The sequence below is a fragment of the Mustelus asterias genome, chromosome 17, assembly GCF_964213995.1.
Source record: "Mustelus asterias chromosome 17, sMusAst1.hap1.1, whole genome shotgun sequence".
In the NCBI taxonomy this organism is placed as follows: Eukaryota; Metazoa; Chordata; class Chondrichthyes; order Carcharhiniformes; family Triakidae; genus Mustelus; species Mustelus asterias.
The window spans coordinates 65,782,639-65,801,098 of record NC_135817.1 but is presented as its reverse complement, the minus strand read 5'-3'; the positions used below and the strand labels follow the sequence as shown (position 1 = coordinate 65,801,098).

Sequence of the window (18,460 nt, the reverse complement as noted above, 5' to 3'; positions counted from 1 at the left end):
ACCAAGGCTATAATGAGGTCAGGAGCTGAGTGACTCTGGCGAAATTTCTTCAGCCAGAGAGTGGTAGGTCTGTGGAATTCATTGCCACAGAGGGCTGTGGAGGCCGAGACGTTAAGCGTCTTCAAGACAGAAATTGATAAATTCTTGATTTCTCGAGGAATTAACGGCTATGGGGAGAGAGCGGGTAAATGGAGTTGAAATCAACCATGACTGAATGGTGGAGTGGACTCGATGGGCCGAATGGCCTTACTTCCGCTCCTATGTCTTATGGTCTTATGGAAACCCAAACTGGGTTATTACTGAGCAGGTGCTGCTTGATAGCACTGTTGATAACCCCTTCCATCACTTTACTGATGATCGAGAGTAGACTGATTGGGCAGTAAGTGGCTGGGTTGAATTTGTCCTGCTTTTTGTGTACAAGACATACCTGGACAATTTTCCACATTGTTGGATAGATGTCAGTGTTGTAACTGTATTTGAAGAGTTTGGCGAGGGGAGCGGCAATAGACTATCACCAGACTATTAATCCAAAAACTCAGCTAATGTTCTGGGGACCTGGGTTTGAATCCCACCATGGCAGATGGTGGAATTTGAATTCAATATAAAAAAAATACCTGGAATTAAGAATCTGCTGAAGACCATGAAACCATTGTCGATTGTGGGAAAAACCACATGGTTCACTAATGTCCTTTAGGGAAGGAAATCTGCCATCCTTACCTGGTCTGGCCTACACATGAGTCCAGAGCTACAGCAATGTGGTTGGCTCTCCACTGCCCGTGGGCAACTAGGGATGGGCAATAAATGCTGGCCAGCCAGCGACGCACATGTAACACAAATGAATTTTAAAAAACTAATGCTAACATATCTGTTTTCTTTCAACTAAAAACGTAACCTCAATGGAGTGCATTTTTTATGGAGTCAATTGTGTTTCTTATAAATAAAACATCACTTTAATGCTTTAGTCTCTCAATTAAGTCCTGTATTTTGTGATTCTTCATGTGTTAAGCTCTCAATCTTGCCTGTAATGCTGCAAATAAGTGTATAATTTACAGAGACAGGCAGAATGGTTAAGATAAAGGCAGAATACTGTGGATGCTGGAATCTGAAACAGAAAATGCTGGGGAAACACAGCAGGTCTGACAGCATCTGTGGAGAGAGAATAGAGCCAACATTTCAAGTTTGGATGACCCTTCAATTCTGACTCAAAATGTTGGCTCTAATCTCTCTCCACAGATGCTGTCAGACCTGCTGCGTTTCCCCAAGAGTTGGTTTTGAGCATGTTGTCGTAGTAGGTTACAGAACAAAACTGCCAGGCCTACAGAAGCAGACCACCTGCTTGCTCCTTCGATCAGGGATAATGCAGGTTACAGGGAGACTAACATGAGGCTCGAGGATGATATGTAATTTTTTTAAAGCCGATTAATTATATCTATCAGTATATGGACTGAGTAATGAGACATTCACTTTAAGAAAAGTACTTGTTGGAAATTTGAAAATAAAACCGAAAAATGGTAGAAATATTCAGATGTTGCAGCACCTTTTACAGAAAGAATAAATGAATGTCAGGCCAATGACCTTTCATTTAGAACTGGCAAAAAATAGAGATGTTACAGGTTTGAAGTTGATAGAAAGGCACAGGTGGGGAGGAAAATAACAGAAGGGAAGGTCTGTGACAAGGTGGAATACAGGGGATTTGTAAATATAAGTTTATGACTGTACTCTCGGCTTTAAAAAGCCATAAACTCTGTGTATCATTTGAACAGGACTCGACATTTGGTATTCATGTTGTAGTCATTTTGATTTACAACTTGCACTTATAAAGTAGTTCTGACCTTTAGGAGCATATCTCAGAGCAGAATGCATTAGGGAAGAGATGACACAGTGAACACAGCAAGGGCAGGTGGGAAGAGAATGGGAAGGAGAGGATTGGGGTTTTGGGAAGATTCTTTTGATGTGAATGAAGCGGGGTGTGCAACAGGACACCAATAGGGTATATTAGACAAAATGTATTTGACAGAATTTATTTAATTTTCATTTGCTATTCAGCAGGAGAAAACAGTTGCATGTCCTTGCTTTGCAAGCTGATAACTTTGCCCTGACCAAAATCAGCAAGGAATCCTGGCTTTCCCCACAGCCTGCCTTTCGCCTCTGGAAAATGACTATTTCCATGTCAGAAGTGGCTGATGGGCAATCACAATGAATAAGAATCTTCAAACTTGGATGGCTGAGTGCAGAGGCTAACGTGAAAATTAATGGAGCTTAATTATTTAAATGGAATTAAAGTGTGACCATGTAAAATTGATTTAAAACCTGTGGCATTTGCAACGCAGGGTCTTGCTTTTTTGTTTTCATGAGAAATATCAGTTTTAGAAATAGTACGCAGCAGAACATCTTTTAAAACATAGTGGACATGTGCATGCAATACATTATCCAGCATGTACTGATACCCAGAATTGTATTTTGTGTATTTACAAGTTCCATCAGCACCACGACAAGTAGAAGTACTTGTGTTGTCAGACCGCAGAGCAAAGGTTTCATGGGCTGCGCCTCTAGAACCCAAAGGACCTCTGGAACAGCTTCGATACCAAGTTCGGTATAATGGAAATAACTATTGGCCTGCTGTGCCTGCAAGATTAGAAGAGCAAGCAGATGGACAAAGACAGATTGAACTAGCAAACCTTAAAAGTGGAACTGAGTATCAGTTCCAGGTAAGCTAAGAATAAATATGTAAATACCTGCTCTCCTCATACTAATTTGACGTCTCCCATCTTATAGAGCCTTGAGGCATTGGCTAAATTGTTTTATACTAGGCCAGAAAGTGTTAAAATACCATTATTTCTCTATAATGAAAATTATATGAGAGGTGAATAAATCTAATGTACAAAATGAAGGAAGGCAGTTTCGCCGCTCTGACGAACAAAACGTTCTGCACCCGCCTCTAACATCTAGAAGCTGTCTGGATATTCTTCTGCTTTACCTGAACAATTCAACAAGTTTGCAGGAGTAGGCGATTTAGTGCCTCAGGCCTGTTCTGCCCCATGTGAAAATGGCTGTTCTGTGACCAAGAGCCTTTGCCACTTATCCTTTAACACATTTTGCTAATGGAGATCTAACTATCCCGGTTGTAAAATTAATAATTGATCTTGCATCAATTGCTGTTTGTGGGAAAAAGTTGCAAACCTCTCCCCCACTCGCATGAAAAGGTTTTTTCACTCCTGACAACTTTGGCTCTAATTTTGTGAATAGGCCTGTGTCCAAATATTGGAAATAGTTTCTCTCTACCTACTTGTAATGACCCCTGAATATCTTGAAAACTTCAACCATATAACCCCTTAACCTTTTTAAATACAGGAAATGTAACTCTAGTTTGCTTAATCTCTGTTTATAGCTTAATCCTTGGCATCATTCTAGTAATCTACCAAATTTGCCTTTAATTCCATGATCTTTAACTTTGGCGTAAAGCCTCTTGTGTTGGATTATATCAAAATGCTTTCTGGAAATCCATGTAAATAACATCTACATCTGCCCCGCTGTCCACAACTTCACTCCGCTCTTCAGTCAGAATTGACAGACACAGCCTACTTTTGACAAATCTATATTGGATCAATGAAAAATGTTCATGACCACCCGATCTTTAATTATTGACTTCAATTTCCCGACAAAAGCTGTAGGGTTACCTGGCCTTTAACACACTGGTTTCCCTCTGTTACCTTTCTTAAATAGCAGAGCAACATGTGCAATTTCCCAATCTAAAGAAACAGGTCCCAAATCGAGAGATGACAGATTTGGCCTTGAGCTTATGCATGCAGCAAACTTTTACCTTTTTGATGTTACCCAACTCAATTATGAAGAGGAGTGCTATAAATTGGAAGAACTCCAACTTTCAGCAAAGCAAATAGCTGATCTGTTGATTGGGAGAAAAAGAGGCATCAAATTCACTAGCACTGTGTCTCACTTCAAAGACCCCCCACCCCCTCACCTACCCCCTCCCCCACCCCTGATATGGCTCATAATGGAATCTACCAATTGGAGAATAAAAGGAGTAATAAGTGTTAAGTTTATTTATTGGTTAGATGGTTACTGGTTAGGTGCATTGACCCGAACAGGCGCCGGAGTGTGGCGACTAGGAGAATTTCATAGTAACTTCATTGCAGTGTTAATGTTAGCCTTACTTGTGAATAATAAATAAACTTTAGTGTCACAAGAAGGCTTACGTTAACACTGCAATGTCGTTACTGTGAAAATCCTCTAGTTGCCACACTCCCTCGCCCGTTCCGGTACACTGAGGGAAAATTTAGCATGGCCAATGCACCTAACTAGCACATTTTTCAGACTATGGGAGGAAACCGGAACACCTGGAGGAAACCTATGCAGATATTGGGAGCACGTGCAGACTCCGCAACCCAGGCTTGCTTCCAGTTACTCTTCTGGCCCGACAGTGGATGCCAGGGCTGTGCACAAACAATAGGACATGTTTGACAAACAACAAATATGACATTACAGTGCAATGATGTACTATCCACAAATGAATTTAGAGCCTGACATAAGAAGAGCATCACTAGACTTTGCCAGCTTCTTTACAAGTGTTCAAATTCCCCCTTAGTCAACAGGATTTGTTCAGATATTGTCGACTTGTAAAACTTTTACCAAGAGTCAACAATACTTCTCAACACTGGGAGTTCCTATCCACATAATAAATACAGAGGCCTTCCCTGACACTGGGAGCATTGGCGGGGTTAGTGTTGAAATTCCAGAGTGGGCAGATCCCACCACATATGCTATGATTCAAGGATCACAGGATTTTGTCCAATGTCTTCCTTGTTGCTTATTTGCTCTATGCATGTGAGGTGTAATGTTGACATCCTCCTCCCTCGGCAGAGTGCACATTTGTGAAGTTGCTCGTCATCCTTCAAAAGCCAACTCTTCTGGCAAGAGTTTGTGTGGTACCTTTGAAGTTTTATGCTTATTCCACTTGCTGTCATGTCAGGTGTCCAACACATTTGCCACCAGTTTTTAAAAAAAATTATTTATTTGTGTCACAAGTAGGTTTACATCAACACCGCAATGAAGTTACTGTGAAAATCCCCCAGTCGCCACACTCTGGTGCCTTTTCGGGTACACTGAGGGAGAATCTAGCATGGCCAATGCATCTAACCAGCACATTTTCTGGACTGTGGGAGGAAACCGGAGCACCCGGAGGAAACCCCCATAGACACTGGGAGAACATGCAGACTCTGCACAATAGTGACTCAAACTGGGAATCGAACCCGGGTCCTTGGTGCTGTGAGGCAGCAGTGTTAACCACTGTGCCACCCATGCCACCCAACAATCTCTGCAGGGAGTGTCATGTTAATATGTAAAGACCTGAAGGAAGATCTCTGCCACTGCAACTGGCCACCTTGCCAACTTGTGTGTTTAAGAACAGAAAGTTATTAGAGTTTAACATCTGGGTGCAGTTAGTGAACAATAATTTGCCTGGGGGAATTTTATAACCTCCTAAACCTTGAGAATAAGATGAATGCCCATTTTCCAGTCATGTGGTAGATTGGATAGATGAACTATCCATAAGTAGGTATTACTAGTTTTGAAGTCTACCTCCTGATAATTTGCCTGTTGTAAAAGTTACTCTTTTAGTGCCATGTTGTCCCAGAGAGTTAATAAATAATTGTGCTAATTGAGTATTTTTTTTTGGCAGGTGCTGAGTTTTTCTCCAGTTGGTGGAAGTTTCAGCCAAAGTGAAACTGTCTTGGGGAAAACATTCCTGATTCCTCAGTCACCGCATGTTCTTTCAGTTGGAAATACGACAGCGACAATCCTCTGGCAATTTACAGCCAGTCGCACAGTGGAGAAATACTGGTTTGAGGTTTCTCAGGTACCTGGCCCTGTGGACTTTTTAGCCGACAGGAGTGCATTTGTGGGACCTGGAGAAACATTAATGCACCTCCTGGTCCCACAAAAAAATCTCTATGTTTAAATAATTGGGGCATGTGTCTATAAGGATCACTGGTTTGAATCCTGTAATAATTGATGCAAATACATCCAAAAATAAATTGTGGAATGTTATGGGAGATTAACAGCCACATGCAATCTTTTGTTAAAGCATTTTGTTGCCTTCAGGTGTATCCTCCTCCTCCATGGACCGTTCCTTAGAGAGCACTGGTGACCACTGGATTGGCCCATAGCTATGCTTGGCAGTGGTACACAGTTGCCTTCTGAAATACAGCTGACCAGGAAACTCTCCTGCTCTTTACCACCTGCCATGAGGCATAACGGATAGATTTACTGACTTATAATCAGCTCATTTGGCTTTGTTATGCATGCATCTTCCATGACCATCAAGTCCTGAAGTGGGACTTGACCTCGGAACTTCTGGCCCAGAGCTCGTGGATGCTACCACCATGCCACAAGACCTCTTTTTGTGTACATTGTTCTCTATTAGTTTTTAATATTGCTCTGGCTACTTTACTGAAAATGGTGGCGCTGCGGTTAGCGCTGCTATCTCTGCTCCAGGGACCTGAGTTCAATTGTGGTCTTGGGTGTATGTCTGGAGTTTGCACGTTCTCCGTGTCTGTGTGGGTTTTGGTGCTCCCAGTTTCCTCCCACAGTCCAAAGACTTGCAGGTTCGGTGGATTGGCCAAGGTAAAATTGCCCCTCAGTTTGTATGTGTTTGTGCCTTGTGATGGAGCATGTTTCGGCAGTTCCTGCAGCCAAACTGGTGCTAAATGTTGTGCTTTGCACTCCTTTGGACCCCACCAACAAGACCAAGGGGTATTCTGAAGCTTGGGCAACCTAGGAATCCCATATATCCCATTCCAGTGACCCATTGGTGTGCATCCATTGTCTCTCAAGACAGGAAGGCCAAGGAGGAAAAGGAGGACTGAAAACATTGCCGGACTCTGTGCACACTAATCACTGACGACTATTTTAATTGTCTGTTATGTATTTCTCTTTAACAAGGATGCCAGCAGGGAAACGTGGAAATGTGCACAGATGAACTGTTCCAATAATGGCAATTTCAGTAATAATAGCAACTTCAGTTGTTTTATTCTGGATCTTCATCCATCGAGAACATATGCCTTGAGAACAGTCATTACTTACAAAACAAACATTTCATGTGCATCTGCCATGCAGGTACTCGAGACTAAAGGTAATAATGTGATAAAAATCAGTTGTTCTAAAGAAAACTGGCCTTTGATTTGATGTGCTGTGTGAAATTCTCTTAGGCTGTAGGCTTTTATATTGGACTGTAAGATGTTTTGAAAAATATGCAACCTTTTGTAGCTGGGGTGTCAGTGGCATAATAGTCATGTCACTGAACTTGTAATCCAAAGGCTAATTCTCTGGGGACATGTGTTCAAATCCCACTACAGCAACCAGTGGAATTTAAATTCAATTAATAAATCTGGACTTCAAATGCTATTCTCAGTAATGATGACCATGAAACCATTGCTGATTGTCATAAAAACCCATCATAAATGTCCTTTAGGGAAGGAAATCTGCCATCCTTAACTGGTCTAGCCGACAATTGGCAATATTTTTAGTTTTGTTGACATTGTTCTATTTTGCTGGTCCAAGTCTTGTTCTTTTACTAAACTATCCAATTAAAAATGGCTTTATTTTTAAAATTATTTTAGCGAAAATGAAAATTTGAACTTTGAAATCAAGCAGCAAAAGTGAAAACTGGCCCTCAATGAATGTTTATTCATATTTAACTTCCATCAACATCAGAGTGTTTGTTGAGTGGGCAGTTCAGGTATGTATTTGTGTCATCAGAGTGATGGGAGAAGGTGATCCTGATGTTTCACAGTCATTTAAAAGTTTTTTTTACAAATTTTTCAATTTCCAGACTGCCATGATTGGATTCAAAGTTAAATTTCTCTGGATTAAAACTTTAGTAATCATTGCATGACTGTACCTCTTGTCGTCTTCTTTGATTTTTGCAAGAATGAGGCCCCCAGTTTTATTTTTCTCTTTGATTATTTATGTAGTCCAGGACCAGCTGCTGAAATACCTTAGGGGATTTTCACAGTAACTTCATTGCAGTGTTAATGTGAGCCTACTTGTGACACTAATAAATAATCTTAACACTCAAAATGCTATCATGAAACTAGGAAGCCCGTGCGTTCATCTTTTGGTTGACCCTCATATCCACTTCTTTGTTGCCCAGAGACAAAAGGACTGAGCTGTCTTTATCACCTCTCTGTGATGGCTCAGTAAAGATTGGGAATGTAATATTGTGAGTTAGTTTTTTGATGCTGTAAGCTGATGTGCCACAAGACTCAATTTTACCTTTACTCTTACTTATGACACTCGTGTATTAAGCATTATAGTTTTGCTGTGCTTTTCTAAAAGCCAAGTACTGTTTGACCAAATTTTTAAAAATTCGTTAATGGAAATGTGGGTGTCGTTGACAAGGCCAGCATTTATTGCCGATCCCTAATTGCCCTTGAACTGAGTGTCTCGCTCAGCCATTTCAAAGAGTAGTTAAGAGTCAACCACACTGCGGTGGCTCTGGAGTCGCATGTCTCTGGGCGACATGGTGGCACAGTGGTTAGCACTGCTGCCTCACAGCGCCAGGGACCTGGGTTCGATTCCCGGCTTGGGTCACTGTCTGTGCGGAGTTGGCATGTTCTCCCCGTGTCCGCGTGGGTTTCCTCCGGGTGCTCCGGTTTCCTCCCACACTCTGAAAGACGTGCTGGTTAGGTGCATTGACCCGAACAGGCGCTGAAGTGTGGCGACTAGGGGAATTTCACAGTAATTGTATTGTGGTGTTAAGGTCAGCCTTATTGTGACTAATAAATAAACTTTATTTATATGTAGGCCAGACCAGGTAAGGACGGCAGATTTTCTTCCCTAAAGGACATTAGTGAACCAGATGGGCTTTTCTGACAATTGACAATAGTTTCATGGTCATCAGCAGATTCTTAATTCCAGATTTTTTTAATTGAATTCAAATTCCACCATCTGCCGTGACGGGATTCGAACCTAGGTCCCCAGAACATTAGCTGGGTATCTGAATTATTAGTCTAGCGGCAATATCAGGAGAATTGTTCCGCAAAATTGCCATTTCTGGACTAATGGTACCTAAATTAATCATGCTGGTATTGGCATATTTAGGAATATTATTGTTAGTTTTGTTCAATTCTCCATGTTGATGGTAGTAGGATATCAATTGTGCCATGATTAGGTAATCATATTTCACTGAAAATATTGTGTGATGATCAGAATTGTTATTTGTTTCTAGCTGGTGTGCCAGCAAGACCAGGTACACCATATACCATCCACGATGATATCAACTGGATTAGAGCAGATGACAATGGAGATAATATAACCCACTACATTCTCCAGGCCCAGTAAGTTCATACTTTGTTAGTATGGGGGAGAAGAATCACTTTGAAGTGTAAAGCTGATTATATATGATCCTCATTGACAGTATGAAGCCATGCACCCTGAAAGTGCTGCATAATTATATAAGTTGAATCCTCATAAATACATAACTATTTTCCAAGCAATATTGGCCCAGCTCTTCTGGTTTCTGGATAGTCAGAGACTGGACTCACTCTCCAAGATATGCCAAGGGACGCCTCAGAAGTCCCAACGCAATGACCCTGTGGGAATCATCAGGGACATTTGAACATCTGGAAGGAGTCATTTGACAAGAAAGTATTTAATGAATGGTAAGACACTAGGAAGTTCTGTGGGACAAAGGTACCTTGGCATGTTTGTCCACAGATCTCCGAAGGCGGAAGGGCATGTTTGGGTGGTGAAAAGGACATATGGGTATAGATTACAAAAGCAGGGAAGTCATGTTGGAGTTGTATATAACTTTGGTGAAGACACAGCTAGAGTACTGTGTGCAGTTCTGGTCGCCACATTATCAGAATCATGTGATTGCACTGGAGGGGGTGCAGAAGAGATTCACTAGGGTGCTACCTGAGATGGAACATTTAAGTTATGAAGAGAGGTTGCATAGACTTGGATTGTTTTCATTGGAGCAGAGAAGACTGAGGGGCAAACAGATCGAGGTGTACAAGATTATGAGAGACATGAACAGAGTGGATAAGGAGCAGCTGTTCCCCTTAGTTGAAGGGTCAGTCACGAGGGGACATAGGTTCAAGGTGAGGGCAGGTTTGGGGGGATGTGAGGAAAAGCTTTTTTACCAAGAGGGTGGTGACGGTCTGGAATGCGCTGCCTGGGAAGGTGGTGGAGGCAGATTGGCTCACATCCTTTAAAAAGTATCTAGATGAGCACTTGGCACCTCGTAACATTCAGGGCTATGGGCCAGGTGCTGGCAGATGGGATTAGGTGGGGGTTCAGGTGTTTCTAACGTGTTATGTTTTCTCATGTTTCTAATGGAATTATTTGATCTTTATGCTATAATTTGAAAATGTTCAGTGCTTTTGAAAGCTGAGCTTTCAAAGGAGCTCTAATTCAGAGTTTCAATAGACGGAAATGAAAAATGTTTTGTTTTAAACAGAAATTCCAAAAATGAAACCAGCCTACAGAGATTTAATAACTCGGATGAATGGATCACTCTCTATCAGGGACCCTGCAGTAATATTATCTGTACCTGGCGTAATGAGCACTTGACTGGGTTTTACCGTATAAGAGTTGTGGCAGTTAATGGGATCGGCATGGGTGAATTTAGTGACACAAGTGGGGAAATCATCATGAAGATTTATGGTGAGAAATTATACTGTGTTTTAGATCATTGACATTATCAAAAAAAGTACAAAAAATTTTTCCAAATTGATAATTTATTGTAGAAATCAAAACAATTCATGAAAGGATTTTGTGGTTGTTAAATGGTGCAAACTACTCTTTATGAATGCTTATTTTTCCAATTATATTTGATTCTGAATGCTGTACCTTTCAGACTTTCAATGCTTCATAAGTCTGAAGACTGGATTTAGTTGTGTGATGATTGATTGTCCCTTTAAGGATTAATCTGCAGAGTAAGGGTCACACGACCATGAACCAATCAGGGAGCAGGGTGGTGGGATCACCCTGGCAAGCGTGGGCTTCTGTACTCTTGAGTCATCTTGGCAGCTGATTGCAGCCTCTGCATAGCTTGAACCTGTAAATAAACAAGTTGTATTTTCCCTAAACTAGTGAACGAGCAGCTTTACAAGATGAAATCTGCAACTCGCTATGTGGGGAACTGTAGACCTAAGTGCACCTTGCCTCTCGTGACATGCTAGTATCTCAAGGTGCTGTAATGCTGTATGGTCATACAGTTATGTGAAATAGTAATTAGTATCCAAGATTAATTACAGCAGAAATTAATAGAATATAGTTGGAGTTTCGAAGGATGGGGGGGGGTGGGGGGGATCTCAATGAAACTTACAGATTACTGAAAGACCTGGATAGAGTGGATGTGGGAAAGATGTTTCCATCAGGAGGCGAGACTAGGGGCGGCACGGTTAACACTGTTGCCTCACAGCACCAGGGACCTGGGTTCAATTCCTGGCTTGGGTCACTGTCTGTCTGTCTGTCTGGAGTTTGCACGTTCTCCCTGTGTCTGCGTGGGTTTTCTCCTACATTCTGAAAGACGTGCTGGTTAGGCGCATTGACCCGGACGCCGGACTGTGACGACTAGAGGAATTTCATAGTAACTTCATTGCAGTGTTAATGTAAGCCTCACTTGTGACTAATAAATAAACTTTACTTTAGGATGGGAGGGCACAGCCTCAGAGTAAAGGGGTGACCCTTTAGAACCGAGATGAGGGATTTCTTCAGCCAGAGGGTAGCGAATCTATTGACTTCATTGTCACAGAAGGCTGTGGAGGCCAGATCATTGATTATATTTAAGACAGAGATGGATAGGTTCTTGATTGGCAAGGGCATTAAAGGCGACGGGGAAAAGGCGGGAGAATGGGGTTGAGAAACTTATTAGCCATGATTAAATGGCAGAGCAGACTCGATGGGTCGAATGGCCTAATTCCGCTCCTATATCTTATGGTCTAAGTTTCAAATTTTATTTGATGGCAAGTGCTATGTGGGTTCTAAATAGTAAGTAACTGGGATTCTCATTTGTGTCAGTGACTATGGAGTGGATGTTTGGGATGTTAGTACTGCAATGTGACTGCATTAAGATTATAGCCTGGCAACTTACTGCTTGCATATTACCACATGAAAGTTTAATATGCTCCTCTGACATTTCTCTCTCTCTTACTGTGACAGAGGAATTAACCTCTTTAAAATAGTTGGGTTAAAGCCTCTTAAAAAATATTGGACAGAAAGATTATACACAAACACATGAAGATTGTTGGTGGTAATACGGCAAACAGCAATTTCTAGGTTTATATGGACCTTGAATTTTAGTTTCAAACTCAAATTCTACTAGCTTTTGGCTTGTCAAACTCGAGTAGTCAGTACAAGTGTATTGTTCCAATTTAAAAAGTTGGCTGTTTGCAGGAAAATTTAACAAACGACTATATTTTGTAATCGATTCAAAGTCTGAAGTGATCTTTTTCAGATTTATAAAGGAAATATTTATAACATTGCCCACAAAAGTATTCATATTTCTCAAACACACCAGTGCATGTTTTGTCTACATTTTAATTCAGTGAATGTGTTTCAGTTTAAAAGACCTTTATTGCATTAGAGAGGTATGTAGACTTTGTGTATGCAAAAGTACATTGACATAAGCAAATCTGATATTGAAAAGACTTTGTGTAACTAGCCAAACAATGTTTCAACAGAGCCTCATGAAAACCTTGTCCTTCTAGTACTGGGACCTGTCTGTGCTACAGTTATAATGGCTGTCTTCTGTATTTCCATAGCAGCTTATGGTAAGTTTGCAAGTCACTCTCTTTGAAATATTACATTGGTTGCAAGATAAAATGAGTCAGTCTAGACTCTTCTTAAAGTCCTCAGACTGAGACATATGACTTGAGTTTTGCTGCTTGTGCCTGATGAGAAATGGTGCACAGGGGATTAAAATATCAGTGGTATGGTACTCACCTTGTCCACACTGCACTTGTACACCCTGTGCTATTTCAACAGTTGCATTTTGGGCAGTGAATGCCATCCTTGTCCCAGGAAGGCAATGTTTAACAGAAATGTCATTCATACCTGTGGTGATGGTCCTTTTAAAGGTTACCTGGCTTGAGGGACCAATTGGGACGAGAGTAGGTAATCACCCCCGGGCATGGCACCCTCACTTGGGCAGAAGACATTTAGAAGACCTGTAGGGAATAGGGTAGCCGATGGGTTGGTCCAGGTCGGTTGAGGATGTGGTTGGAGAGGGGGGGGGAGGGGGGAGGGGGGGGGGGGGTTGCACGGTGCTGCCAGCCTCTGTAGTGTTTCATAGATACCATACAGTGCAGAGAGAAGCCATTTGGCCCATCGAGTCTGCTCCGACCACAATCCCACCCAGGCCCTACCCCCATATCCCTACATATTTACCCACTAATCCCTCTAACCTACACATCTCAGGACACTAAGGGGCAATTTTAGCACAGCCAATCAACCTAACCCGCACATCTTTGGACTGATTGATAAGTACCGTTTGGGGGGGCGATTCTCCCAAAAATGCTGAATTGGTGGGAAAACTGGTCTAGATTACCACTGTTTTCTCAGTGCAACTTCAGACCTAAATTTCCCCACTCTGTGGAAAGCAGAGGTCACAATCGTGAATATCATTAAAAGCTCAGGGGGCGGGGCCTATTTACACCAAAGAGCCTGAAATCAGCACGATGAGTGGGAACCCACACATGTGCACATCTGTGGGAGATCATTGAAAAGACCTCCCAGCATCCAGATCACTGCCATCCAACCCCTACAGACATCGCTGGCCTCATCGCTGCCCCCCCCCCCCCCCCCAATACAGGCATCACTGCCCCCCCCCCGCTCCCCGTACAGGCTTCGCTGCCCCCCCCCCCCCCCCAATACAGGCATCACTGCCCCCCCCCCGCTCCCCGTACAGGCTTCGCTGCCCCCCCCTCTCCCCATACAGACATCGCTGCACACCCCCCCCCCCCCCATACAGACATCGCTGCACACCCCCCCCCCCCCCATACAGACATCGCTGCCCCTCTCCCCATACAGGCATCACTGACCCCCCCCCCCCCCCCCCCCCCCCCCCCGCTCCCCGTACAGACATCGCTGCACCCCCCCCCCCGCCCCCCCATACAGACATCGCTGCCCCCCTCCCCGTACAGACATCACTGCCCCCCCCTCTCCCCGTACAGACATCGCTGCCCCCCTCCCCGTACAGACATCACTGCCCCCCCCGCTCCCCGTACAGACATCACTGCCCCCCCCCCCGCTCCCCGTACAGACATCGCTGCCCCCCTCCCCGTACAGACATCGCTGCCCCTCTCCCCGTACAGACATCGCTGCCCCCCCCCCCGTACAGACATCGCTGCCCCCCTCCCCGTACAGACATCACTGCCCCCCTCCCCGTACAGACATCGCTGCCCCTCTCCCCGTACAGACATCGCTGCCCCCCTCCCCGTACAGACATCGCTGCCCCCCCCTCCCCGTACAGACATCGCTGCCCCCCTCCCCGTACAGACATCGCTGCCCCCCTCCCCGTACAGACATCGCTGCCCCCCTCCCCGTACAGACATCACTGCCCCCCCCTCCCCGTACAGACATCACTGCCCCCCCCGCTCCCCGTACAGACATCACTGCCCCCCCCCTCCCCGTACAGACATCACTGCCCCCCCCCTCCCCGTACAGACATCACTGCCCCCCCCTCCCCGTACAGACATCACTGCCCCCCCCGCTCCCCGTACAGACATCACTGCCCCCCCCCCTCCCCGTACAGACATCACTGCCCCCCCCCTCCCCGTACAGACATCACTGCCCCCCCCGCTCCCCGTACAGACATCACTGCCCCCCCCCCTCCCCGTACAGACATCACTGCCCCCCCCTCCCCGTACAGACATCACTGCCCCCCCCTCCCCGTACAGACATCGCTGCACCCCCCCGCCCCCCCATACAGACATCGCTGCCCCCCCCTCCCCGTACAGACATCACTGCCCCCCCCTCCCCGTACAGACATCGCTGCCCCCCCCTCCCCGTACAGACATCACTGCCCCCCCCGCTCCCCGTACAGACATCACTGCCCCCCCCGCTCCCCGTACAGACATCACTGCCCCCCCCGCTCCCCGTACAGACATCACTGCCCCCGCCCCCCCATACAGACATCGCTGCCCCCCCCTCCCCGTACAGACATCACTGCCCCCCCCTCCCCGTACAGACATCACTGCCCCCCCCTCCCCGTACAGACATCACTGCCCCCCACACACAGAGATCGCTGCCCCCTGTCCCCATACAGAGATCGCTGCCCCTGTCCCCATACAGAGATCGCTGCCCCTGTCCCCATACAGACATTGCTGCCCCCTGTCCCCATACAGAGATCGCTGCCCCTGTCCCCATACAGAGATCGCTGCCCCCTGTCCCCATACAGAGATCGCTGCCCCTGTCCCCATACAGAGATCGCTGCCCCTCTCCCCATACAGAGATCGCTGCCCCGTCCCCATACAGAGATCGCTGCCCCTGTCCCCATACAGAGATCGCTGCCCCGTCCCCATACAGAGATCGCTGCCCCTGTCCCCATACAGAGATCGCTGCCCCTCTCCCCATACAGAGATCGCTGCCCCTGTCCCCATACAGAGATCGCTGCCCCTCTCCCCATACAGAGATCGCTGCCCCTCTCCCCATACAGAGATCGCTGCCCCCTGTCCCCATACAGAGATCGCTGCCCCTGTCCCCATACAGAGATCGCTGCCCCCTGTCCCCATACAGAGATCGCTGCCCCTGTCCCCATACAGAGATCGCTGCCCCGTCCCCATACAGAGATCGCTGCCCCCTGTCCCCATACAGAGATCGCTGCCCCCTGTCCCCATACAGAGATCGCTGCCCCGTCCCCATACAGAGATCGCTGCCCCCTGTCCCCATACAGAGATCGCTGCCCCGTCCCCATACAGAGATCGCTGCCCCCTGTCCCCATACAGAGATCGCTGCCCCGTCCCCATACAGAGATCGCTGCCCCTGTCCCCATACAGAGATCGCTGCCCCTCTCCCCATACAGAGATCGCTGCCCCTGTCCCCATACAGAGATCGCTGCCCCCTGTCCCCATACAGAGATCGCTGCCCCTCTCCCCATACAGACATCACTGCCCCCCACACACAGAGATCGCTGCCCCCTGTCCCCATACAGAGATCGCTGCCCCCTGTCCCCATACAGAGATCGCTGCCCCGTCCCCATACAGAGATCGCTGCCCCCTGTCCCCATACAGAGATCGCTGCCCTGTCCCCATACAGAGATCGCTGCCCCGTCCCCATACAGAGATCGCTGCCCCCTGTCCCCATACAGAGATCGCTGCCCCGTCCCCATACAGAGATCGCTGCCCCTGTCCCCATACAGAGATCGCTGCCCCTCTCCCCATACAGAGATCGCTGCCCCTCTCCCCATACAGAGATCGCTGCCCCTCTCCCCATACAGACCTCACTGCCCCTCTCCCCATACAGAGATCGCTGCCCCTCTCCCCATACAGAGATCGCTGCCCCTGTCCCCATACAGACCTCACTGCCCCTCTCCCCATACAGAGATCGCTGCCCCGTCCCCATACAGAGATCGCTGCCCCCTGTCCCCATACAGAGATCACTGCCCCGTCCCCATACAGAGATCGCTGCCCCTGTCCCCATACAGAGATCGCTGCCCCTCTCCCCATACAGAGATCGCTGCCCCTCTCCCCATACAGAGATCGCTGCCCCTCTCCCCATACAGACCTCACTGCCCCTCTCCCCATACAGAGATCGCTGCCCCTCTCCCCATACAGACCTCACTGCCCCTCTCCCCATACAGAGATCGCTGCCCCTGTCCCCATACAGAGATCGCTGCCCCTGTCCCCATACAGAGATCGCTGCCCCTGTCCCCATACAGAGATCGCTGCCCCTCTCCCCATACAGAGATCGCTGCCCCTCTCCCCATACAGACCTCACTGCCCCTCTCTCCATACAGGCATCCCTGCCCCCCTCCACATACAGGCATCGATGCCCCCTTCCCCATAAGACATCTCTGCCGCCCCTCCCCATACAGACATTGCTGCCAATCCACCCCCCTCACCCCCATACAGACATCGCTGTCCCCTCCCCATACAGACGTCACTGGTCCACGGGCCAACACCTGAAGACAGCAGGAGGAAGCCCATCAAGCATCTCCAGGGCCTGCCTGCAACATCCCCTGCACTCTGCTAGCAGCACTTACCTCAGTTCAAGGCTGCCACGCCAGGTTGAGACTTTTATATATCTACTCTGATTCGTACAAAAGTGACATCACGCCAAAGAGGTGGGAGACGCTAATGTGGGTGGAGATCCCGATAATGGCATGCTAAAGTATGGTCAGTGATGCAAATCAGCGGCACGCCGGTTTTCAGCGCGGTCCCGGCGACGCCATTTTTTCCGTTGGGTGATGCACGCAGATCATAAACGCTCATGGGGAACCTGCGAAATGGCCGACACGCGCATCTCCCAACCTGAACTGCCAAAAAAAAGAGCATTATTTAAACCTGGTTTGTGTAGCATGTGCTTGGTACTCAGCTTACCAAGAGAGCTAAATGCAAAAGCTTGAGGGCCAGAAAAGAAAAAAGTACATCTTTTAATTTAATTTTGTGAATGTTTCCTTGTGGGCAAACATAACCAGAGCAACCCTTAAGCCGCCACCAGTAATTTAAGGCTTTCTCTAATCACATCCTTGTCCGGAGTCCTCCACTTTCATTGGAACAGTCCTGGGATTGTGGCCTCTCTTGTTGAACCTGCTCCTCCCTTGCCAGTTGTCTCGAAGTCATTCTCTCCATATTCAGGCAATAGTTCATTTCTGGGCTATTTTAATGAGTAAGAGTTTTAACAACACCAGGTTAAAGTCCAACAGGTTTATTTGGTAGCAAATACCATTAGCTTTCGGAGCGCTGCTCCTTCGTCAGATGGAGTGGATATCTGCTCTCAAACAGGGCACAGAGACACAAAATCAAGTTACAGATACTGATTAGAATGCGAATCTCTACAACCAACCAGATCTTACAGATACAGACAATGTGAGTGGAGGGAGCCGGGAGCATTGTCTGTTTCTTTAAGACCTGGTTGGTTGTAGAGATTCACATTCTAATCAGTATTCTGTAACTTGATTTTGTGTCTCTGTGCACTGTTTGAGAGCAGATTTCCACTCCATCTGACGAAGGAGCAGCGCTCCGAAAGCTAATAGCATTTGCTACCAAATAAACCTGTTGTACTTTAACCTGGTGTTGTTAAAACTCTTACTGTGTTTACCCCAGTCCAACACTGGCATCTCCACATCATGGCTATTTTAATGAGGCCAGGGCGTTTAACTAACCCAGGCCTCACGCTGCTGAATCTGGGCAAGGGCCACCAAGCTTGTCGTTCACACCAGGTTAAAATCAAAGGCTAGACTTCCATTGTGAATAAAATTAATTTTGCAATTTTTAGG

General features: G+C 46.4%; 1 protein-coding gene across 1 annotated transcript in view; it reads left to right on the top strand.

Annotated features, from left to right (window-relative positions):
- The window catches only part of LOC144506072 (proto-oncogene tyrosine-protein kinase ROS-like), a 161,696-nt gene that overhangs the window by 121,707 nt on the left and 21,529 nt on the right, over window positions 1-18,460 (top strand). The window contains exons 22-25 of the mRNA XM_078231889.1: window positions 2,476-2,708; window positions 5,696-5,872; window positions 10,545-10,683; window positions 12,705-12,794. Of these exons, the coding sequence (XP_078088015.1) occupies window positions 2,476-2,708; window positions 5,696-5,872; window positions 10,545-10,683; window positions 12,705-12,794 (639 nt within the window). The remainder of the gene's footprint in view (window positions 1-2,475; window positions 2,709-5,695; window positions 5,873-10,544; window positions 10,684-12,704; window positions 12,795-18,460) is intronic.